The 16,378-nt window shown below is 34.7% G+C and overlaps 1 protein-coding gene across 1 annotated transcript; it reads left to right on the top strand.

The window, feature by feature from the left end:
- Positions 1-1,176: 1,176 nt before the first annotated feature.
- On the top strand, positions 1,177-3,186 carry LOC107792454 (wound-induced proteinase inhibitor 2-like). The gene is given in 2 exon segments (NM_001325542.1): positions 1,177-1,222; positions 2,042-3,186. Coding segments are annotated over 2 exon segments (1,191 nt in total).
- The last annotated feature ends 13,192 nt before the right edge of the window (positions 3,187-16,378 follow it).

Genomic DNA, 16,378 nt, shown 5'->3' with positions numbered 1-16,378 from the left:
AATACACGCTCTAAATTATTTTTAAAATCTGCCATGTGCCAATCTACGTGGATATTTGTTCAACTTAATCTAAAAAACAAACTTAATTAAGATTTTAACTCTTTATTATATCATTGTACAAAATTACACGGTAAAAATAAAAAAGAGGACTAAGGTTTAAAGTAGTGGGTCAATTGGCAAAACTGCTCTAATTGGGGACTTTGCTCTCATCGGAGAATTGCTATACCTTCTCTCAGTAACAATTTTCTCCATTAATCTTGGTTCTAACCTCAGTTGCTTTGTCTATTCTTGCCTTTGTTCGAAAATCGAGATAAAAACTAGGATTTTGCTCCTGAATCGGTATAAAAGATTAGGGGTTTGACAAGAGAGAGAATTTTATATGTATTCAGATGAAGTAACGGAGAAGTAAGGTGAAAAAAAAAAGGTAAAAAGAAGAGGAAGGAAGGTGAAATATAAAGAAAAAAGGAGAAAATAAAAAGAAATATAAATTTTTAAAAAGAAAGGCTAATTAGCCATTAAACTTCCGAAGTTCCGTCGGTTCCGTTAGCTCCGTTGGGGTGATTTTGGACTTATGAGCGTGTTCGGACTGTGAATTTGAGGTATGTAGCTAATTTAGGCTTGAAATGGCGAAAGCCGAATTTTTTGGAAGTTTGATCAGGGGGTTGACTTTTTGATATCGGGGTCGGATTACGATTCCGAAAGTTGGAGTAGGTCCGTAGTGCTTGGGCCATTTCAATGGTTTTTTTCAGCATTCACGCGCTCTTTGACGATTTATTACACTCATTATGCCATATAAGCGACGAAGGGGTTTTATTATGAAGGGGATATAGTTCAGGAGATTTTCGGGGACATGCGATAGTTTAGGTAGACAACCGACAAAAGTTGTATAGTTTAAACGAGTTTTAGGGTATTAACTCTTTTGTTTTGGTTATTATTTGCATCAAATGACTCACAGTTTTTTAAAAATACTCAAAGGATTGTTTTTCATGGGCACCAGGAAATGAAAGCCACGTGTATTTACATTATATAAATGAAACAAAGTCGTCTTCGATGGCTCGATGTCAAGTCATTCTCATGTGTTGTTTTATTAGATGGCTCATCTGCTATAAATAGATGCATAAGATAACACTCTCCATCCTCAAAAAGAAAAACAGTAAACTCAGGAGATAGTAAGTTATGGCTGTTCACAGAGTTAGTTTCCTTGCTCTCGTCCTCTTATTTGGTAAGGCTTTTCTTTTTAGCTTTATTTAAGGGAAAATATATAAAAATCCCCTCAAAATAGTCCGCTTTACTCCGTTATAACCTTTAAATGTGCGAGAGTCCTATTATCCCTGAATTCGCTTGAAGTGGTATTATTATTTTTTTTCTTGGCTAATTCTAGTTTTAATAAATATGGTAATTGGTGCCACATGTCATTTTTATTAAAAAAATCTTTGATCTTTAATTTTTTCTTTTTTGTTGAATTTTTTACCTTATTTTATTCTTTTTTCTTTTACTTTTTGGTCTCTCCTTCATCTCTTTCGCTGGAGACTCATTGGGTGTTGGTGACTTGTGTGTTTATGCCCCTGAGGATGTGCTCCGTGTGTGCACTGTGGGAGGTATATGACTAAGGATGGAGAAAATAAATGATTATAAAAAAAATAAAAATAAAAGAATTTAAGAAGTGAAAAAAATTAAACAAAAGAATTGCTGAAAAAGATAAAATTTCAAACATATTTTCTCATCTCAAAAGAAAAGGAAAAAGAAGTTTAGCTGTGGTCCACACTCAATATTTATTTAAATATTTTTATAATTGCCTAAGCAAATTTACTAACTCTGGTCAAAAGTAAGGGGTCTTGATTACCCACAAGTGTCATGTAAATTCGCCCTTGGGCCCTTATATGGAGGTAATAGTATCACTTCAAACTGGTTCACGAGGGTAATAAGACTCATACATAATTGAAGGTTCTATGTATTTCCCTTTCTTTAAGTTTCTCCCTTACCCAATTACTTGAACCCATTGTGCAACACTCTTAAGGTAATTAATTTGGCTATGTTGTAGGAATGTCTCTGCTTGTAAGCAATGTGGAACATGCAGATGCCAAGGCTTGTCCCTTTAACTGTGATCCAAGAATTGCTTATGGGGTTTGTCCACGTTTAGAAGAAGATAAGAACAATCAAATATGCACCAACTGTTGCGCAGGCACGAAGGGTTGTAATTATTTCAGTGCTGATGGAACTTTTATTTGTAAAGGACAGTCTGATCCTAGAAATCCAAAAGCTTGTCCCCGAAATTGTGATCCAAGAATTGCCTATGGAGTTTGCCCGCGTTTAGAAGAAAAGAAGGACAATCAAATATGCACCAACTGTTGCGCAGGCACGAAGGGTTGTAACTACTTCAGTGCTGATGGAACTTTTGTTTGTAAAGGACAGTCTGATCCTAGAAATCCAAAAGCGTGTCCCCGAAATTGTGATCCAAGAATCGCCTATGGAGTTTGCCCGCGTTCAGAAGAAAAGAAGGATAATCAAATATGCACCAACTGTTGCGCAGGCACGAAGGGTTGTAACTATTTCAGTGCTGATGGAACTTTTGTTTGTAAAGGACAGTCTGATCCTAGAAATCCAAAAGCTTGTCCCCGAAATTGTGATCCAAGAATTGACTATGGAGTTTGCCCGCGTTCAGAAGAAAAGGATAATCAAATATGCACCAACTGTTGCGCAGGCACGAAGGGTTGTAACTATTTCAGTGCTGATGGAACTTTTGTTTGTAAAGGACAGTCTGATCCTAGAAATCCAAAAGCTTGTCCCCGAAATTGTGATCCAAGAATTGCCTATAGAGTTTGCCCGCGTTCAGAAGAAAAGGAGGACAATCAAATATGCACCAACTGTTGCGCAGGCACGAAGGGTTGTAACTACTTCAGTGCTAATGGAACTTTTGTTTGTAAAGGACAGTCTGATCCTAGAAATCCAAAAGCTTGTCCCCGAAATTGTGATCCAAGAATTGCCTATGGAGTTTGTCCACGTTCAGAAGAAGAGAAAAATAATCAAATATGCACCAATTGTTGTGGAGGTACGAAGGGTTGCAACTATTTCAGTGCTAATGGAACTTTTATTTGTGAAGGAGAATCTGAATATGTAAGCAAAGTGGATGAATATGTTCGTGAAGTGGAGAATGATCTCCAGAAGTCTAAGGTTGCTGTTTCCTAAGTCCTAACTGATAATATGTAATCTATGTATGAAACAAAGGCATGACAATATGCTCTGTCTTGAAAGTAATCTGTAATATGGTAGTGGAGCTTTTCCACTTCTGTGCTAGTTTTCATAATGTTTAATAACAAATGGAGCACTAGTTTGTTCTAGTTAATTAGTGATGCTTTTGTTGCATTTCTTTCATTTTAAATGTGCTCTTTTGTTTTTAGTTGATTATTAACTTCTGTAGCAGCTACAGGGAAAATGCAAAAAGTTAAATCTAATTAGTTTTCTTTAGCTCAATTAATGTGAAAATCTGCTGAAAGTATGACACTGCCCACTTGTGGCTGTGCTTCTGCAAAAGATCAAAATTCACATTATTTTTTTTTCAATTTCAGAAACTTTGTTTACTAGAGAGATTGACATGCATTGCATCCCTGTCTTTCCATATAGTGCCATCACTGCCATGGTACTTTTTTTGTGTGTGCATTAGAGGGAGTATTTTCTTTTCCGAAATTGAAATTTGTTCGAGTGGGTATTGTTGGAAATTTGAAATAGATTTAGTATATCTTAAGGAGTTTGAATCTCAATTTTTGGACAATTTGATGGACTTTTGGGGTGGGTTTAATTAAAAATTTGAAGTATAAGATGAAATATATATCCCCTGTATATCGCTCGTGCATCATTTGTGTATCCCGTATATAGCAAATGGGTATTCCATATATATTCCTTGTATATTTGTGTATGATATACATACGAGGTACATATTTCACATAGTGAACAATGCTTCTGATGTTGCTCATAAAGGTCGCGGAAGATGCTATTTGGCATTATGTTCTTATTTGTAGTTATAAAAAAGAAGGGGGGAGGCCAAATAAAGAAGGAAGGTTAGCAGAGGGTGTACCTTTATCCAAAAATTGCTTAGGAATAAGTAATTAATTAAGTTTGCATGAACGATTAAGATCTTATGTTTGTATGTTTCAGTTACTCATATACTCTTTATCTTTGATTTTGTATAATTCGAATGTAAAGGAAAATTAAAGCAAATCAACCCAATGAATATAATAGGTAAACAGGTAACTGAACAAACGAAATTAAGTCACATTCACAACAGTAGAAAACATCAATTTACAATATCACTGCAAACTTGAGCTCTCAATCACAATGTCAATAGGGATCTAACCCTAATTAAGGCAAAAGTAGTGGACGAAACATACATTAACGCAAATGGTACGAATGAACCAAAATTTTAAATAAACAAAACTTGAGCAATTCCATAGTATAAGATAAATTGTTATAAGCTTATCAAAAAGATATAAATTTTAACACCAATTAGGCAATAAGCAAACAACAAGAAGAAAAGAACGACAAAAGAGTAACCTAGAGTATATGGTAAATAACCCGCTATAACATGTTAAATTCCATTGTTCCCGGTGTAAAAATTTCACTACTGTGTAGTGTACGTGTATATAGCTAAAATCTAAAAAATATAACCTTTACATCCAAGGATTCCGATGGAAATCAAAACTTAAGTTGCTCAGACATGGGTGTGGGTATCCGATACGGGTGCGTATCTAGAGGTCGGATCCTTTGAGATATAAATTCTAAGATTCGGGGATACGGATCCTAGTACTAATTCAGATATTGATACTATAGCACGTGAGTTGTTCGTGCGGATTATAGCGCTTGGGCTGAAGGAGCCTCTCCGGAGTTTGTACACTCCTAGTGAGCGCAGTTGCTAGCGATTGTTATGTTTGGGCTGGATCTGCCCTGTTCTGTACTGAGTGACTGAGTGTGTCGAGTGATTGAGCATGCCGAGTGGAAAGTATGAGACATTGAAATTTAGTAGTCTAAGAGTGTGAGTACATGAGTTCATCTCTGAGATATATTGCATTTGACATGCACACATGACATACAGACATAAAGATGTAGTTTTTCTCGTACGGTATCACGTCATTCATGACTTCTCACATATATCGGCATATGGGCATAGTGATGCATTTTACACTGGTTATCTGAAAAGAAAATGAAACATCTTATTTGTGTACATCTTTACTTTTGTCTAGGTTTTTTCCCAATATTGTATGTCATTGATAATTTTTCTGCTAATTTTTATAACATGACTTAATGACTAATTGTTGGTAAATGGTATCTGTTTTTTTTTTAAAACTTATTTCTATAGTTTTCCCTCCCATTTACGTGCATAGGTTCCATGGAAATGATGAAAATTATCAGGAGTTTCTTTTTAATTTTTTGAGAAAATATAAAATATTTGGTCACGCACTGCGTGGGAAAATATTTACATTTAAATGAATTATCCTTTTCTTCGCTAATAATCAGCCTTTAATCATGGTGATTAGAATGGCGACCATGGTTAAGTGAATGTTACCATGAACACCAAAACCGTGGTTAAATCCTTGTGAATTGTGATGCCCTAATTAGGCTCGATTCCATCCGTCGCTAACTAATTGTGGCATAAATGTTTAGCAAGTTTTTTTTAGTAATCTATTCACAGTTTACCGTAGCTAAAATAATGTATATCATAGGTATAATTCATATAATAAATGAATCGTGTATTGTGTCACTAAGTCTTTTTTTGGGTAGTAAATGGCCATTGACTGCCAACAACCACCACTAGTTTAAATATAGGAAGTTTTGCACAAATAGCTTGATATAAAATTATATGAGGATATGGTTAATATTATAAAACTCATGTTAATCCACAAACTATCAGTATCAATACATTGAATACATTGTAAAGACCAATTCATGTTCGATTATTTCACATCCTGACGTGGAACTTATCGCTTAGGTCAATATTCTAATTTGTATGGCAGTATTAGATTATCACGTGGTCCTAACAGAATAATTCAGTAATTAATTCCTGCTGCGACGACTTTCAAAACTTAACGAGTACCTAATAAAACAAAAAAAATATATTTTAATCATGTACAATAATTCAATAATTAATTCAATCCTTACTTCTCATTCCCAAAAATACAACATTTGTCCAACTTGCGCAAGTTAACACAACGTTCACGGTTCGTTTTTAGTTGATTTTCAATTATGAATAAATTAAACCAGATGCAATTTCTAAATTTTAATCAAATCAATCAAGTCAGTCTCTTTAATATTTAATAATAGTACAAATTTTGTCGTACAGTTTTTATATTTTTAATTTCTTCTCGGCCTTTTTAAACACGTCATATAGTGCTATAAAACAACAGTATTATTCTATTAGAAACCAAACTTAATTGTTATTTTTCTTCAAGTTCAATGAAGAGGATAAATAAAGAGAACATGACAAGGTTGATCCCAAAATAATTAATTGAGTTGCTAAGGATTATGTGAACGGAGACAGAACACTGGTGACAAAGCAAACGACAAACGGAAAAGGTCAAAAAGGAAACAGACAAACAAAAGATTTTGTTAGGGAGGACCGGATAAGCATCATGTACGGTAAAAAGGGTAAAAGAAATTTAGTCGGTACAGTTATCGACGGATTTCATCGGGAATTTCTCGGACATCTACGTCTCTGTCTCTCTATATATATAACTGAATTTAAATTAAAAGATAATTTTTAATTTATAGATAAAGTTTTTAAATTTAAATTAAAATAAAAAATAAATTTATCTTTGGGTATCATACTTAATTCGGTTAATTATCATATGCAATCATGTTAGGAACTTTTGTTATCTTTTCTAATTATTTAAATACTAATTCGCCTCTGACAAAATAATAATAATAATAAAATTACTCCATATAACTATAAAACTCTTTCACATCTAAAATAATATAATTAAATTTCTTTAAAATACTATAGCTAGATTTGAATACAGGGAATTTCTTTTAAAATAAATATAATATATAGGATACATGTCTATGTTTATCCAGATAACAAAAAAGAGTTTAGAAATCAAATAAAAGTTTACTTACATATATAATGAAGTAAACTTACATGACGAAGAAAGAAACATCACAAAAATCAGTCAATATTAAAAAAAGTTATTTTTTTCTTTTTGAAGAATGTTTGTTTGACGAGTCAATTTGTATAAATGGACATCAAATAAATAACAAAACTTTGGCTATACAATTATTATCATTAATTTCAATTTAGCACCTTCTAAGAATTGAAGGATATAAGCTGAAATCTCTTCATTAAGTTGCAACCAAACCAACATTGCAAGGGTATAATACTTTTTTCGTTGAAGAATATTAGTTGTGAATTATTAGATTATATGAAAGATTTTTTTTTTTCTCGAATTTCAACAAGAGGGATATTAGTTTCTAATTGATAGTTTCTATATCGATTTTCAAGTGTAACAAAATGTATATTTTTAAAAAATAAAATTGGTATGGCGTGATTTTTTTTTAAATATAAATAAATTATTTCAAAATGGGATTATTTTTTAAAATATAATATAATTTTAAAAATAAAAGGATAAGATATTTTTGAATTTTAGTAGAGAGTTTTTAAAATTATTATAATAGAAGTCATATCATGGATAAAATCAAGTAACCAAGATCTTGTGGAATATTTACATAAAAATCTGGCCAGATTTATATTTTACTTTTTATAGCTGATATGCATAGATGATAAACGGACAACACGTGATTATACATATATTACATATGAATTATATATAAATTACATATCCTTCAATTTTTTAAATAGTTGGGTGAGCACCTATTTAGGTTGATTAAATAAAGCAAAAAACAAAAATATGAAAGAATTTCAACCAAAGACTAAAAATATAAATAAATTTCTTATGTAGACAATTTCTATTATAACTCATCCTTTTATAGTGAAATAAATTAATTTTTGTAACAAAACAAAACCAGAAAAACATAAAAAATAAGATAAAAGCAAAAAATAAATTTGAAATAAATAGATGGGAAATATAAAAACCAGAAATAAGAGATGACAACGAATTTCTTCTTCTGCTTCATCTTTGTTGAGTATATAAATTTTGGAAGTTGATCTCATCGATTTCAAATATATATTTTTTTCAACTCAAATACATAGATTATAAGATAAGAATTTTTTAATTTACATTGTGTGTCATTTTTCAAAAATCACTATTAGTAACAAACTGATATGATATTCAAACTGAATTTAAATGCAATTTGAATAATTTGCATTGAGGTTAAGCCAAGTATGGTATCGAGAAAAGAATAAAATTACCACATACTATTGGCATTGTGGTTAAGCCAAATGGCAAGCTAATAAATGACAATAATATATGGTAGCTTTCGTCTATATTTGGCTAGTGTTAGTAATTAATTGGTTATAGGCTTTCAGATTGGTTTTTAGCTTATGTTGTTAAAATCTTACTCGGTACTCTCTCTCTCTTTATCTATAAAATTGTATTATTAATGTTTTTCAAAATTATGAACTGATATTACCCTTTTTTTTATGATTTAATATTCACTTTGTTCATCTCTTCTTCCCAATTATTTAAAAGATCAGGTCTGAATCAATCTTTTTCTTAACATCTCTTTCTTTAACCACACCCTGGCCATAGTTAAATTTATTTGCCCTTTAAGCGCCCTTGTTGCAATATCTGGACTTATAGGCTTTTTAACTAGTTTCTCCTAGGAATTTACAGGTTAATCCATTAGAGTTATTAAGAAACTGGGAAGATAGCCATATACTTAGAGTGATTTTATAAATATTTATAAAATATGAAATATAGACATGATAAGAAATATAGACATAATATAAATAACTTAATAAGGGTAATAAACAATCATAATTTATTAAACAGTAACTTACATGATTATAGGAGAGAGAATTCCCTTTTGGTGAACCCGAAAGAGTTTTACTGGACTTGAAAATAAACACTTGCACACCGGAACATAAGATTTATTTATCTTACAGACTTAGCATAGGAGCTAACATAGCATACATATAGAAATATTTTACAAAGAGGGGTTTGAGAGAGGTTGTGGATGATGAACGGTTGAAAGAAAAGAGGGGCTTGTGTTTTTTCTTCTGATTGCTTCTCTTCGTTCTATCTTCTTTCTTCAGTCTCTCCTCCTTTTATAGCTGAAAACTTTGTGCGGATTTAAAAACGGACTCTAAATGCTTTTAGAATTTTTCTTTTCAGCCTTGTCGGGTACTTCTTTTTGGCCCCATCGTCACATGGCTTGAACAGAAATGATTCTCTTTTTGCAATTATTTTCTTCACTCGCTGATTATTTTCAAAGTTTGTTCCAAGTCTCTTTCAGCTTTGTTGCAAGTCAAGTCTTCTTCAGCTATTTTCAGTCTTCTTTTTCACATGTTTCTGTATTACTTACTTTATGTCATTTATCTTTTTGCTAGTTGTATTATGGTACTCTTATATCAGATAACACTTCTTGTATTTTTATGTGTCAAGATTGTGTGGTGCTACTGAATCAAAGCTCATCTCTGAATTTTCGTTTGGGTCTTGCGCATCTTCATAATAGTTTTCGTCTTCGTAATTACCATCTTCTCCTGCTCTTTGGGACATTTCTGGACTATGACTTGGACTGTTTCTTTCTGGGCTAGGATTTTTAATAATATGTTTGTCTTGCTTATCTTTGTCTTGAAAAAACTTCTCCAATGTTTGTTTAACAATAATTTCTATTTTTTATTTTTTTTCCTTTTTGGAAGCTATTCCTTTTTGTCACGACCCAAAATCTGACTAGTCGTGATGACACCTAACCAAACCCGTTAGGTAAGCCAATTACCAAATATCCCATTCCAATAATAATTATTAATGTAATTAAAGTAAATAAAAGTCTTAATCTTATACAATCCCCAAGAACTGGTAGTACAAATCGGGAGCTTCTAACAATAGAGTATACAAAGCGGAAATGAAATAAATACATAGTCTGTTTGAATAATACATAAACAGAGCTTTTATAAATCTAAGGCTACCCTGAACAAGAGGCAGCTACAACAGGAATGCAGGTACATCTTCAAATCCCGCAACCATCGATCATAGCAACAACATCAACCAAAATCTGCACGCAATGTGCAGAAGTGTAGTATCAGTACAACCGACCCCATGTACTGAGTAAGTAACAAACATAGCCGTAGGTTGAAAGTAGTGAGAGCTTCTACCAAGGGCGGGTCCATAACCAATAGTCCACAACAGTCCATAAAAACATAAAGCAAATAATATCAGAAATAACTCAGAGATAAAATGCTCATCCAAATCATGATTTTAAAAATAATGATAGTTCTTCCTTTCAAATAAATCAGTGAAAACCCAAATCGTTTGCCGAAGTTGCAAAAAATATGAATAGTTTGAAAACAATAATTTCTCCCAAAATCTTTTCAATAATAAATAAGATGTTTCATTTTCCTTCCGGATAACCCGTATAAAACAAATGCATCACTATGCCCATCTGTAAAAATGTGTGAGAAATCATGAATGATGTGATGTTGTACAGCATGAGGAAAATACATCTCTATGCGTGTATGTCATATGTGCATGCTAATGCGATACAACTCAGTGATAAAATTATAAACAGCCCCTCGGGCAGAACATCACTCATATACAGCCCCTCGGGCAAACCTCACAGTCACTCATGCCTCTCGGGCATATCTCACAGTCACTCATGCCACTCGGGCATACCTCACAAATCACTCATGCCTCCCAGTCACTCAGCACTCGGCACTCGGCACTCGCACTCAATAGGTACCTGCGCTCACTAGGGGTGTGTACAGACTCCGGAGAGGCTACTTCAGCCCAAGCGCTATAATCTGCACGGACAACTCACGTGCTGTACGAACAACTCATGTGCTATAATATCCTATCAGAATCCGCACGGACAACTCACGTGCCATAATAAGACAATAAGGCCTGCTGCAGGCGGGCAGCCCCGATCCATATAATAGTAATAATATATATAAAGCCAACATGGCCTGCTGCGGCGTGCAACCCGATCCTAAAATATCCTAACAATCAGGCCCTCGGCCTCCCTCAGTCATCAATCTCTCCAGTCTCTCTCTCATGGGCTCACAATGTCATGAGAATAGCCCAAAAATGATGATATGATGCATCAATAAATAACAACAGAGACTGAGATATGATATGCAATGAAATGAACATGACTGAGTATGGCTTTTCAATTTAAACAAATAATTCACAGCAATATGACCTCTGTGGGTCCCAATAATACTGGCACATAGCCTCAACATGATTTTTAATATACTTTTTAGCTTAATTTCTTTAACTCATAAAATCGCATGGAAAATGCCAAGATTATTTAACTACAAAATTTCACAGAAATAATTATGTCACAATTTCTATAGTGCACGCCCACACGCCCGTCACCTAACATGTGCGTCACCTCCCAACAAGTCACGAAATACATATATTCAGGGTTCATACCCTCAACTCCAAGATTAGAAGAGTTACTTACCTCGAACAAGCAAAATCCAATGTCGAGCAAGTTGAGCAACGCTCCAGAAATTCCATTCTGCGTGTATCAACTTCCAAACGGCTCGAATCTAGTCACAATTAATTTGATTCAGCCCACAAAAATTATAGGAATTAATTCCATATCAAAATACTAATATTTTTCAAAAATCCGAAATTACGCCCCAAAAATCACCTGTGGGGCCCACGTCTCAGAATCCGATAAAAGTTATAAAATTCAGAAGCCCATTCAACCACGAGTCTAACCATACTAATTTTACCAAAATTCGATCTCAACTCGACCTCCAAATCTTCAAATCTTATTTTCAAATCCCTAAGTTCAAACCCCCAATTTACACCTCAAAAATATGTAATCTAGTCGGATTAGTCGATGATAATTCAATATTATGGAGTAGAAATGATCACAAGTGACTTACCTCAAGTTTTCCTTGAATTCTCTCTCAAAATCACCCCAAAAACTGTGCTTGAAGGCCCAAAAATGGCAAAAACTCGGAACCCCTCTGTTTTTAACATTCTGTCTAGAATTTTCGCACCCGCGGTGATTTCTTCGCACCTGCGGTCTTAGCACCCGCGATGATTTCTTCGCGCCTGCGGTCTTCGCACCCGCGATGATTTCCTCGCGCCTACGATCTTCACACCCGCGGTCTTCGCACCTGCGACGACTGTTTTTGCACCCGTGGTGCCTGGACAGCCCATGCATTTTTGCTTCTGCGAATCATTCCTCGCATCTGCGAGCTCGCACCTGCGGCCCTTTTTCGCGCAGGTGCGATCACACTAGCAGCCCAACTGCTTCAGCTCCTCCGGCAAATCTAAATTCGATCCGTTAAGCATCCAAAACTCACCCGAGGCCCTCGAGACCCCGTCCGAACATACCAACAAGTTTCATAACATAACACGGACTTACTCGAGGCCTCAAATCATATCGAACAACATCAAAACGATGAATCGCACCTCAAATTAAAATCTATGAACTTTGAACTTTCAAATTCTATATCTTGTATCGAAACATATCAAATCAATCCGGAATAACTTCAAATTTTGCACACAAGTCATAAATAACATAACGAAGCTATTCAAATTTTCAGAATCAGATTTCGACCTCGATATCAAAAAGTCAACCCCCCGGTCAAACATCCCAAAATTAAATTTTCGGTATTTCAAGCCTAATTCCACTACGGACATCCAAATAATTTTTCGGACACGCTCCTAAGTCCGAAATCACCATACGGAGCTATTGGAATCATCAAAATTAAATTTCGAGGTCGTTTACTCATAAGTCAATATTCGGTCAACTATTTCAACTTAAGCTTCCAACATGAAAATTCATCCTTCCAAGCTAATTCCGAAATATCTTAAAACCAAAACCGACAATTCACACAAGTCATAATACCTCGTAGGAAGTTATTCAAGACTTCAAATAGTTGAAAGGAGAGTAAATGCTCAAAACGAACGGTCGGGTCGTTACACCTTTTTTCTTAATACTTCTCCTTGTATCAATATTTTTGGTAGTCTTCTTCTTAACTTGCTTGATGATCCTTCTTTTTCACTTTTTGGCAAAGTGACAGCCATCAACGGATTTGATAAGTCTTTACTGGCTACCGTTTGAACTGGACTACCTGTATCTTCATCCAATACAGTGGATTTTATTGCATTTAGTAGGGAATGCACACCCTTCTCGTCCATTTTATTTTGAGATGGAGAACTCAAATGAGGGACTTCTTGGGTCTGAGATTGCACTAGCTCAAACTTTATTGCTTGGAGTCTCTGTTCTAATACTTTTATCTGCTCCATCATTCTTGATTTTTCTTGTTCTAGGGATTCATTCTTTTGGTTGAGTCTTTTGAAAGCTTCCGTCATTGAAGAATAATGGTCACAAAAAATTATTTTGTCTGTGTCTTTTTGGATATTATATTTTGGTGTTTTTTTCGAATTTTGTGTCACGACCCAATTTCACCTATAGGTCGTGATGGCGCCCAACACTACGGCTAGGCAAGCCAATTTAATAAATTAAGTATTCATTGACAAAATTTAAAACCAAGAGAAATAATAAAACCCAAATTCTACCAATGTGTGTGCCAAGACCTGGTGTCACAAGTGTATGAGCATCTAGTAGATTATAAAAAATCTCAAATACTGTATGAAATAAAATAGACAATGAAAAAAAAATACAAGGAGAGACACTAGTAGCTGTAGAATGACTCAGAAAGGCAGCTCACCACTATGCCCCTGGATAGCGTGGGTGTAAGACGAAAGGTCCTCCACTAGTACTTGCCTCAGGTCCTGCACAAAAAGTGCAGCAAGTGTAGTATGAGTACGTAAACAATGTGTACCCAGTAAATATCAAGCCTAATCTCGAAGTGGTAGAGACGAGATGACCGACCTTGACACTCACTATGGGTCAATAATAATAACTGAAACACAATTAGAATATCTAAATCAGCATGATTCACAGAATTTAAAATAATTTATTTAATCAGCGAAAATAATCAAATTCCTTCAAATGCAATAATTTTTAATATATTAATTAAATTCCTTCAATTCAAATAAATTTTTAATTTATCAATTAAATATCATTTACGGGAATAACAATAAATTCTTTAACAAGCAAGAATAAATATTCATTAAATTCCAAGGATTTTCCAATTTATCAATTAGCTTCGCAAGCTGAAATAAACTATTAAAGTATCGTGTAATTATTATTATTAAGCACGATTTTTGCCGAGGACGTACGGCTCGATCCAGAGTGTCGTGTACACTGCCGAGGGACATGCGGCGTGATCCATAGATGCATCTATCCTATCGAGGCGTTAGGCCCGCTCCACAAGAAAGGAGGACATTTTCTTATGTGCCTCCGAAAGGAGAGTATATTTATTATAAGATAAATTCGGGAGGAAGAACAATTTCTTTTAATAATTAATTGATTTAAACAGAAAATCAAGCATATGAGATTTTCATCCTTTAATATCTTTATCTAACAATTCACAATATATTCATATATATCAATTAATATTAATTAATCAAAGAATACAATTTACACAAGTAATGTATGCTTTGAGTCCTAAACTACTCGAACTTTAGCATTAATAGTAGCTACACACGAACTCTCGTCACCTCGTGCGTACGTAGCCCCCACAATTAGCAACAATTATTTAATTTTAATCACCTATGAGGTAATTTCCCCCTCACAAGATTAGACAAGGGACTTACCTCATCTTGCTCCAATTTAATCCACTAGAAGGCCTTTTCCACGATTATCCATCTCTGTCTGGCTCGAATCTAGCCAAAAATAATTCGATACAATCACTAAAAATTATAGGAATCAATTCTATAAGAAAATTCTACATTTTCAATAAAAATTCCGAAATTAATTAAAAATTCGTTTGTGAGACCCACGTCTCGGAATCCGGTGAAAGTTACGAAATATGAACATCCAATCAACCACGAGTCTACCCATACCAAAATCACTAAATTCCGATAACAATTCGGTCCTCAATTCCTCAAATCTATCCAAGAGGATTTTCAAACTTTTGCAACTCAATTCACCAATTAAATGATAAAAATAGTGATGGATTCGGGTAATTTAAACAATATTGAGTTAAGAATACTTACCCCGTTGTTTTCTCTAAAAATCTCCCAAAAATCGCCTAAATCTGAGCTCCAAATCGTTAAAAATTAAAAATGGGACGAAGTCCCATTTTTAGAACTTAAACTCTCTGCCCAGTAATTTCTTCTACGCGATCGCGTAGCACAAATTTTACTGCCCAAACATTAACCCTACGCGATCGCGGAAAGTCCCACGCGATCACGAAGCACAGTCTCCGCAAGCCCACGCGATCGCGAGTCTCTTCACGCGATCGCGAAGCATTAAGCGCGTGGTCAGCTTCTGCTTCGTTTTCTCTTTACAAACGCAGCCTTAGCCACGCATTCACATAGCACAACTGAATCCAACCTACGCGATCGCGGACTTGCCCACGCGATCGCATAGAACAAATTCTCAGCTGCCAAATTAAGCCTACGCAATCGCAGCCCCATTCACGCGATCGCGTAGAACAAATCCACCTCTGCCTAAATTACTCTACGCAATCGTAGACCAACTTACGCGATCGCAGATCAACTTACGCGATCGCATATAAGGATACCAGAAGAAAATACCAGCAGTTATCAGCAGTGTTCTAAAGGCCAAAAGTGATCCATTAGTCGTCCGAAACTCACCCGAGCCCCTCGGGACCTCAACCAATTATACCAACAAGTCTCAAAACATCATACGAACTTAGTCGAACCCTCAAATCACACCAAACAATGCTAAAACTACGAATCATCCCCCAATTCAAGCTTAATTAAACTTAAGATTTTCAACTTCTACATTCGGTACCAAAACCTATCAAATCAAGTCCGATTGACCTCAAATTTTGCACACAAGTTATAAATGACATAACGGAGCTATGAAAATTTTCAGAACTGGATTCCGACTCTGATATCAAAAAGTTAACTCCCCGGTCAAACTTCCAAACTTAGTTCCTATTTTAGCCATTTCAAACCTAATTTAACTACGGACTTCCAAATAAAATTCCGAACACGCTCCTAAGTCCAAAATCACCATACGGAGCTGTTGGAATCCCGAACCAACCATCCCCCTAAGTCCGGTTTCAACCCAAACACTTTCAAATCCCGAACCAACCATCCCCGCAAGTCATAAATCATTAAAAGCACATACGAGAAATTTTATTTTAGGGAATAGGGTTCTAAAAGTTAAAATGACCGGTTGGGTCATTACATTCTCCACCTCTTAAACAAAC

The sequence above is a fragment of the Nicotiana tabacum genome, chromosome 4, assembly GCF_000715075.1.
Source record: "Nicotiana tabacum cultivar K326 chromosome 4, ASM71507v2, whole genome shotgun sequence".
Taxonomy (NCBI): Eukaryota; Viridiplantae; Streptophyta; class Magnoliopsida; order Solanales; family Solanaceae; genus Nicotiana; species Nicotiana tabacum.
The sequence above is the reverse complement of the archived record's forward strand: the minus strand, read 5'-3'. Positions and strand labels throughout refer to the sequence as shown.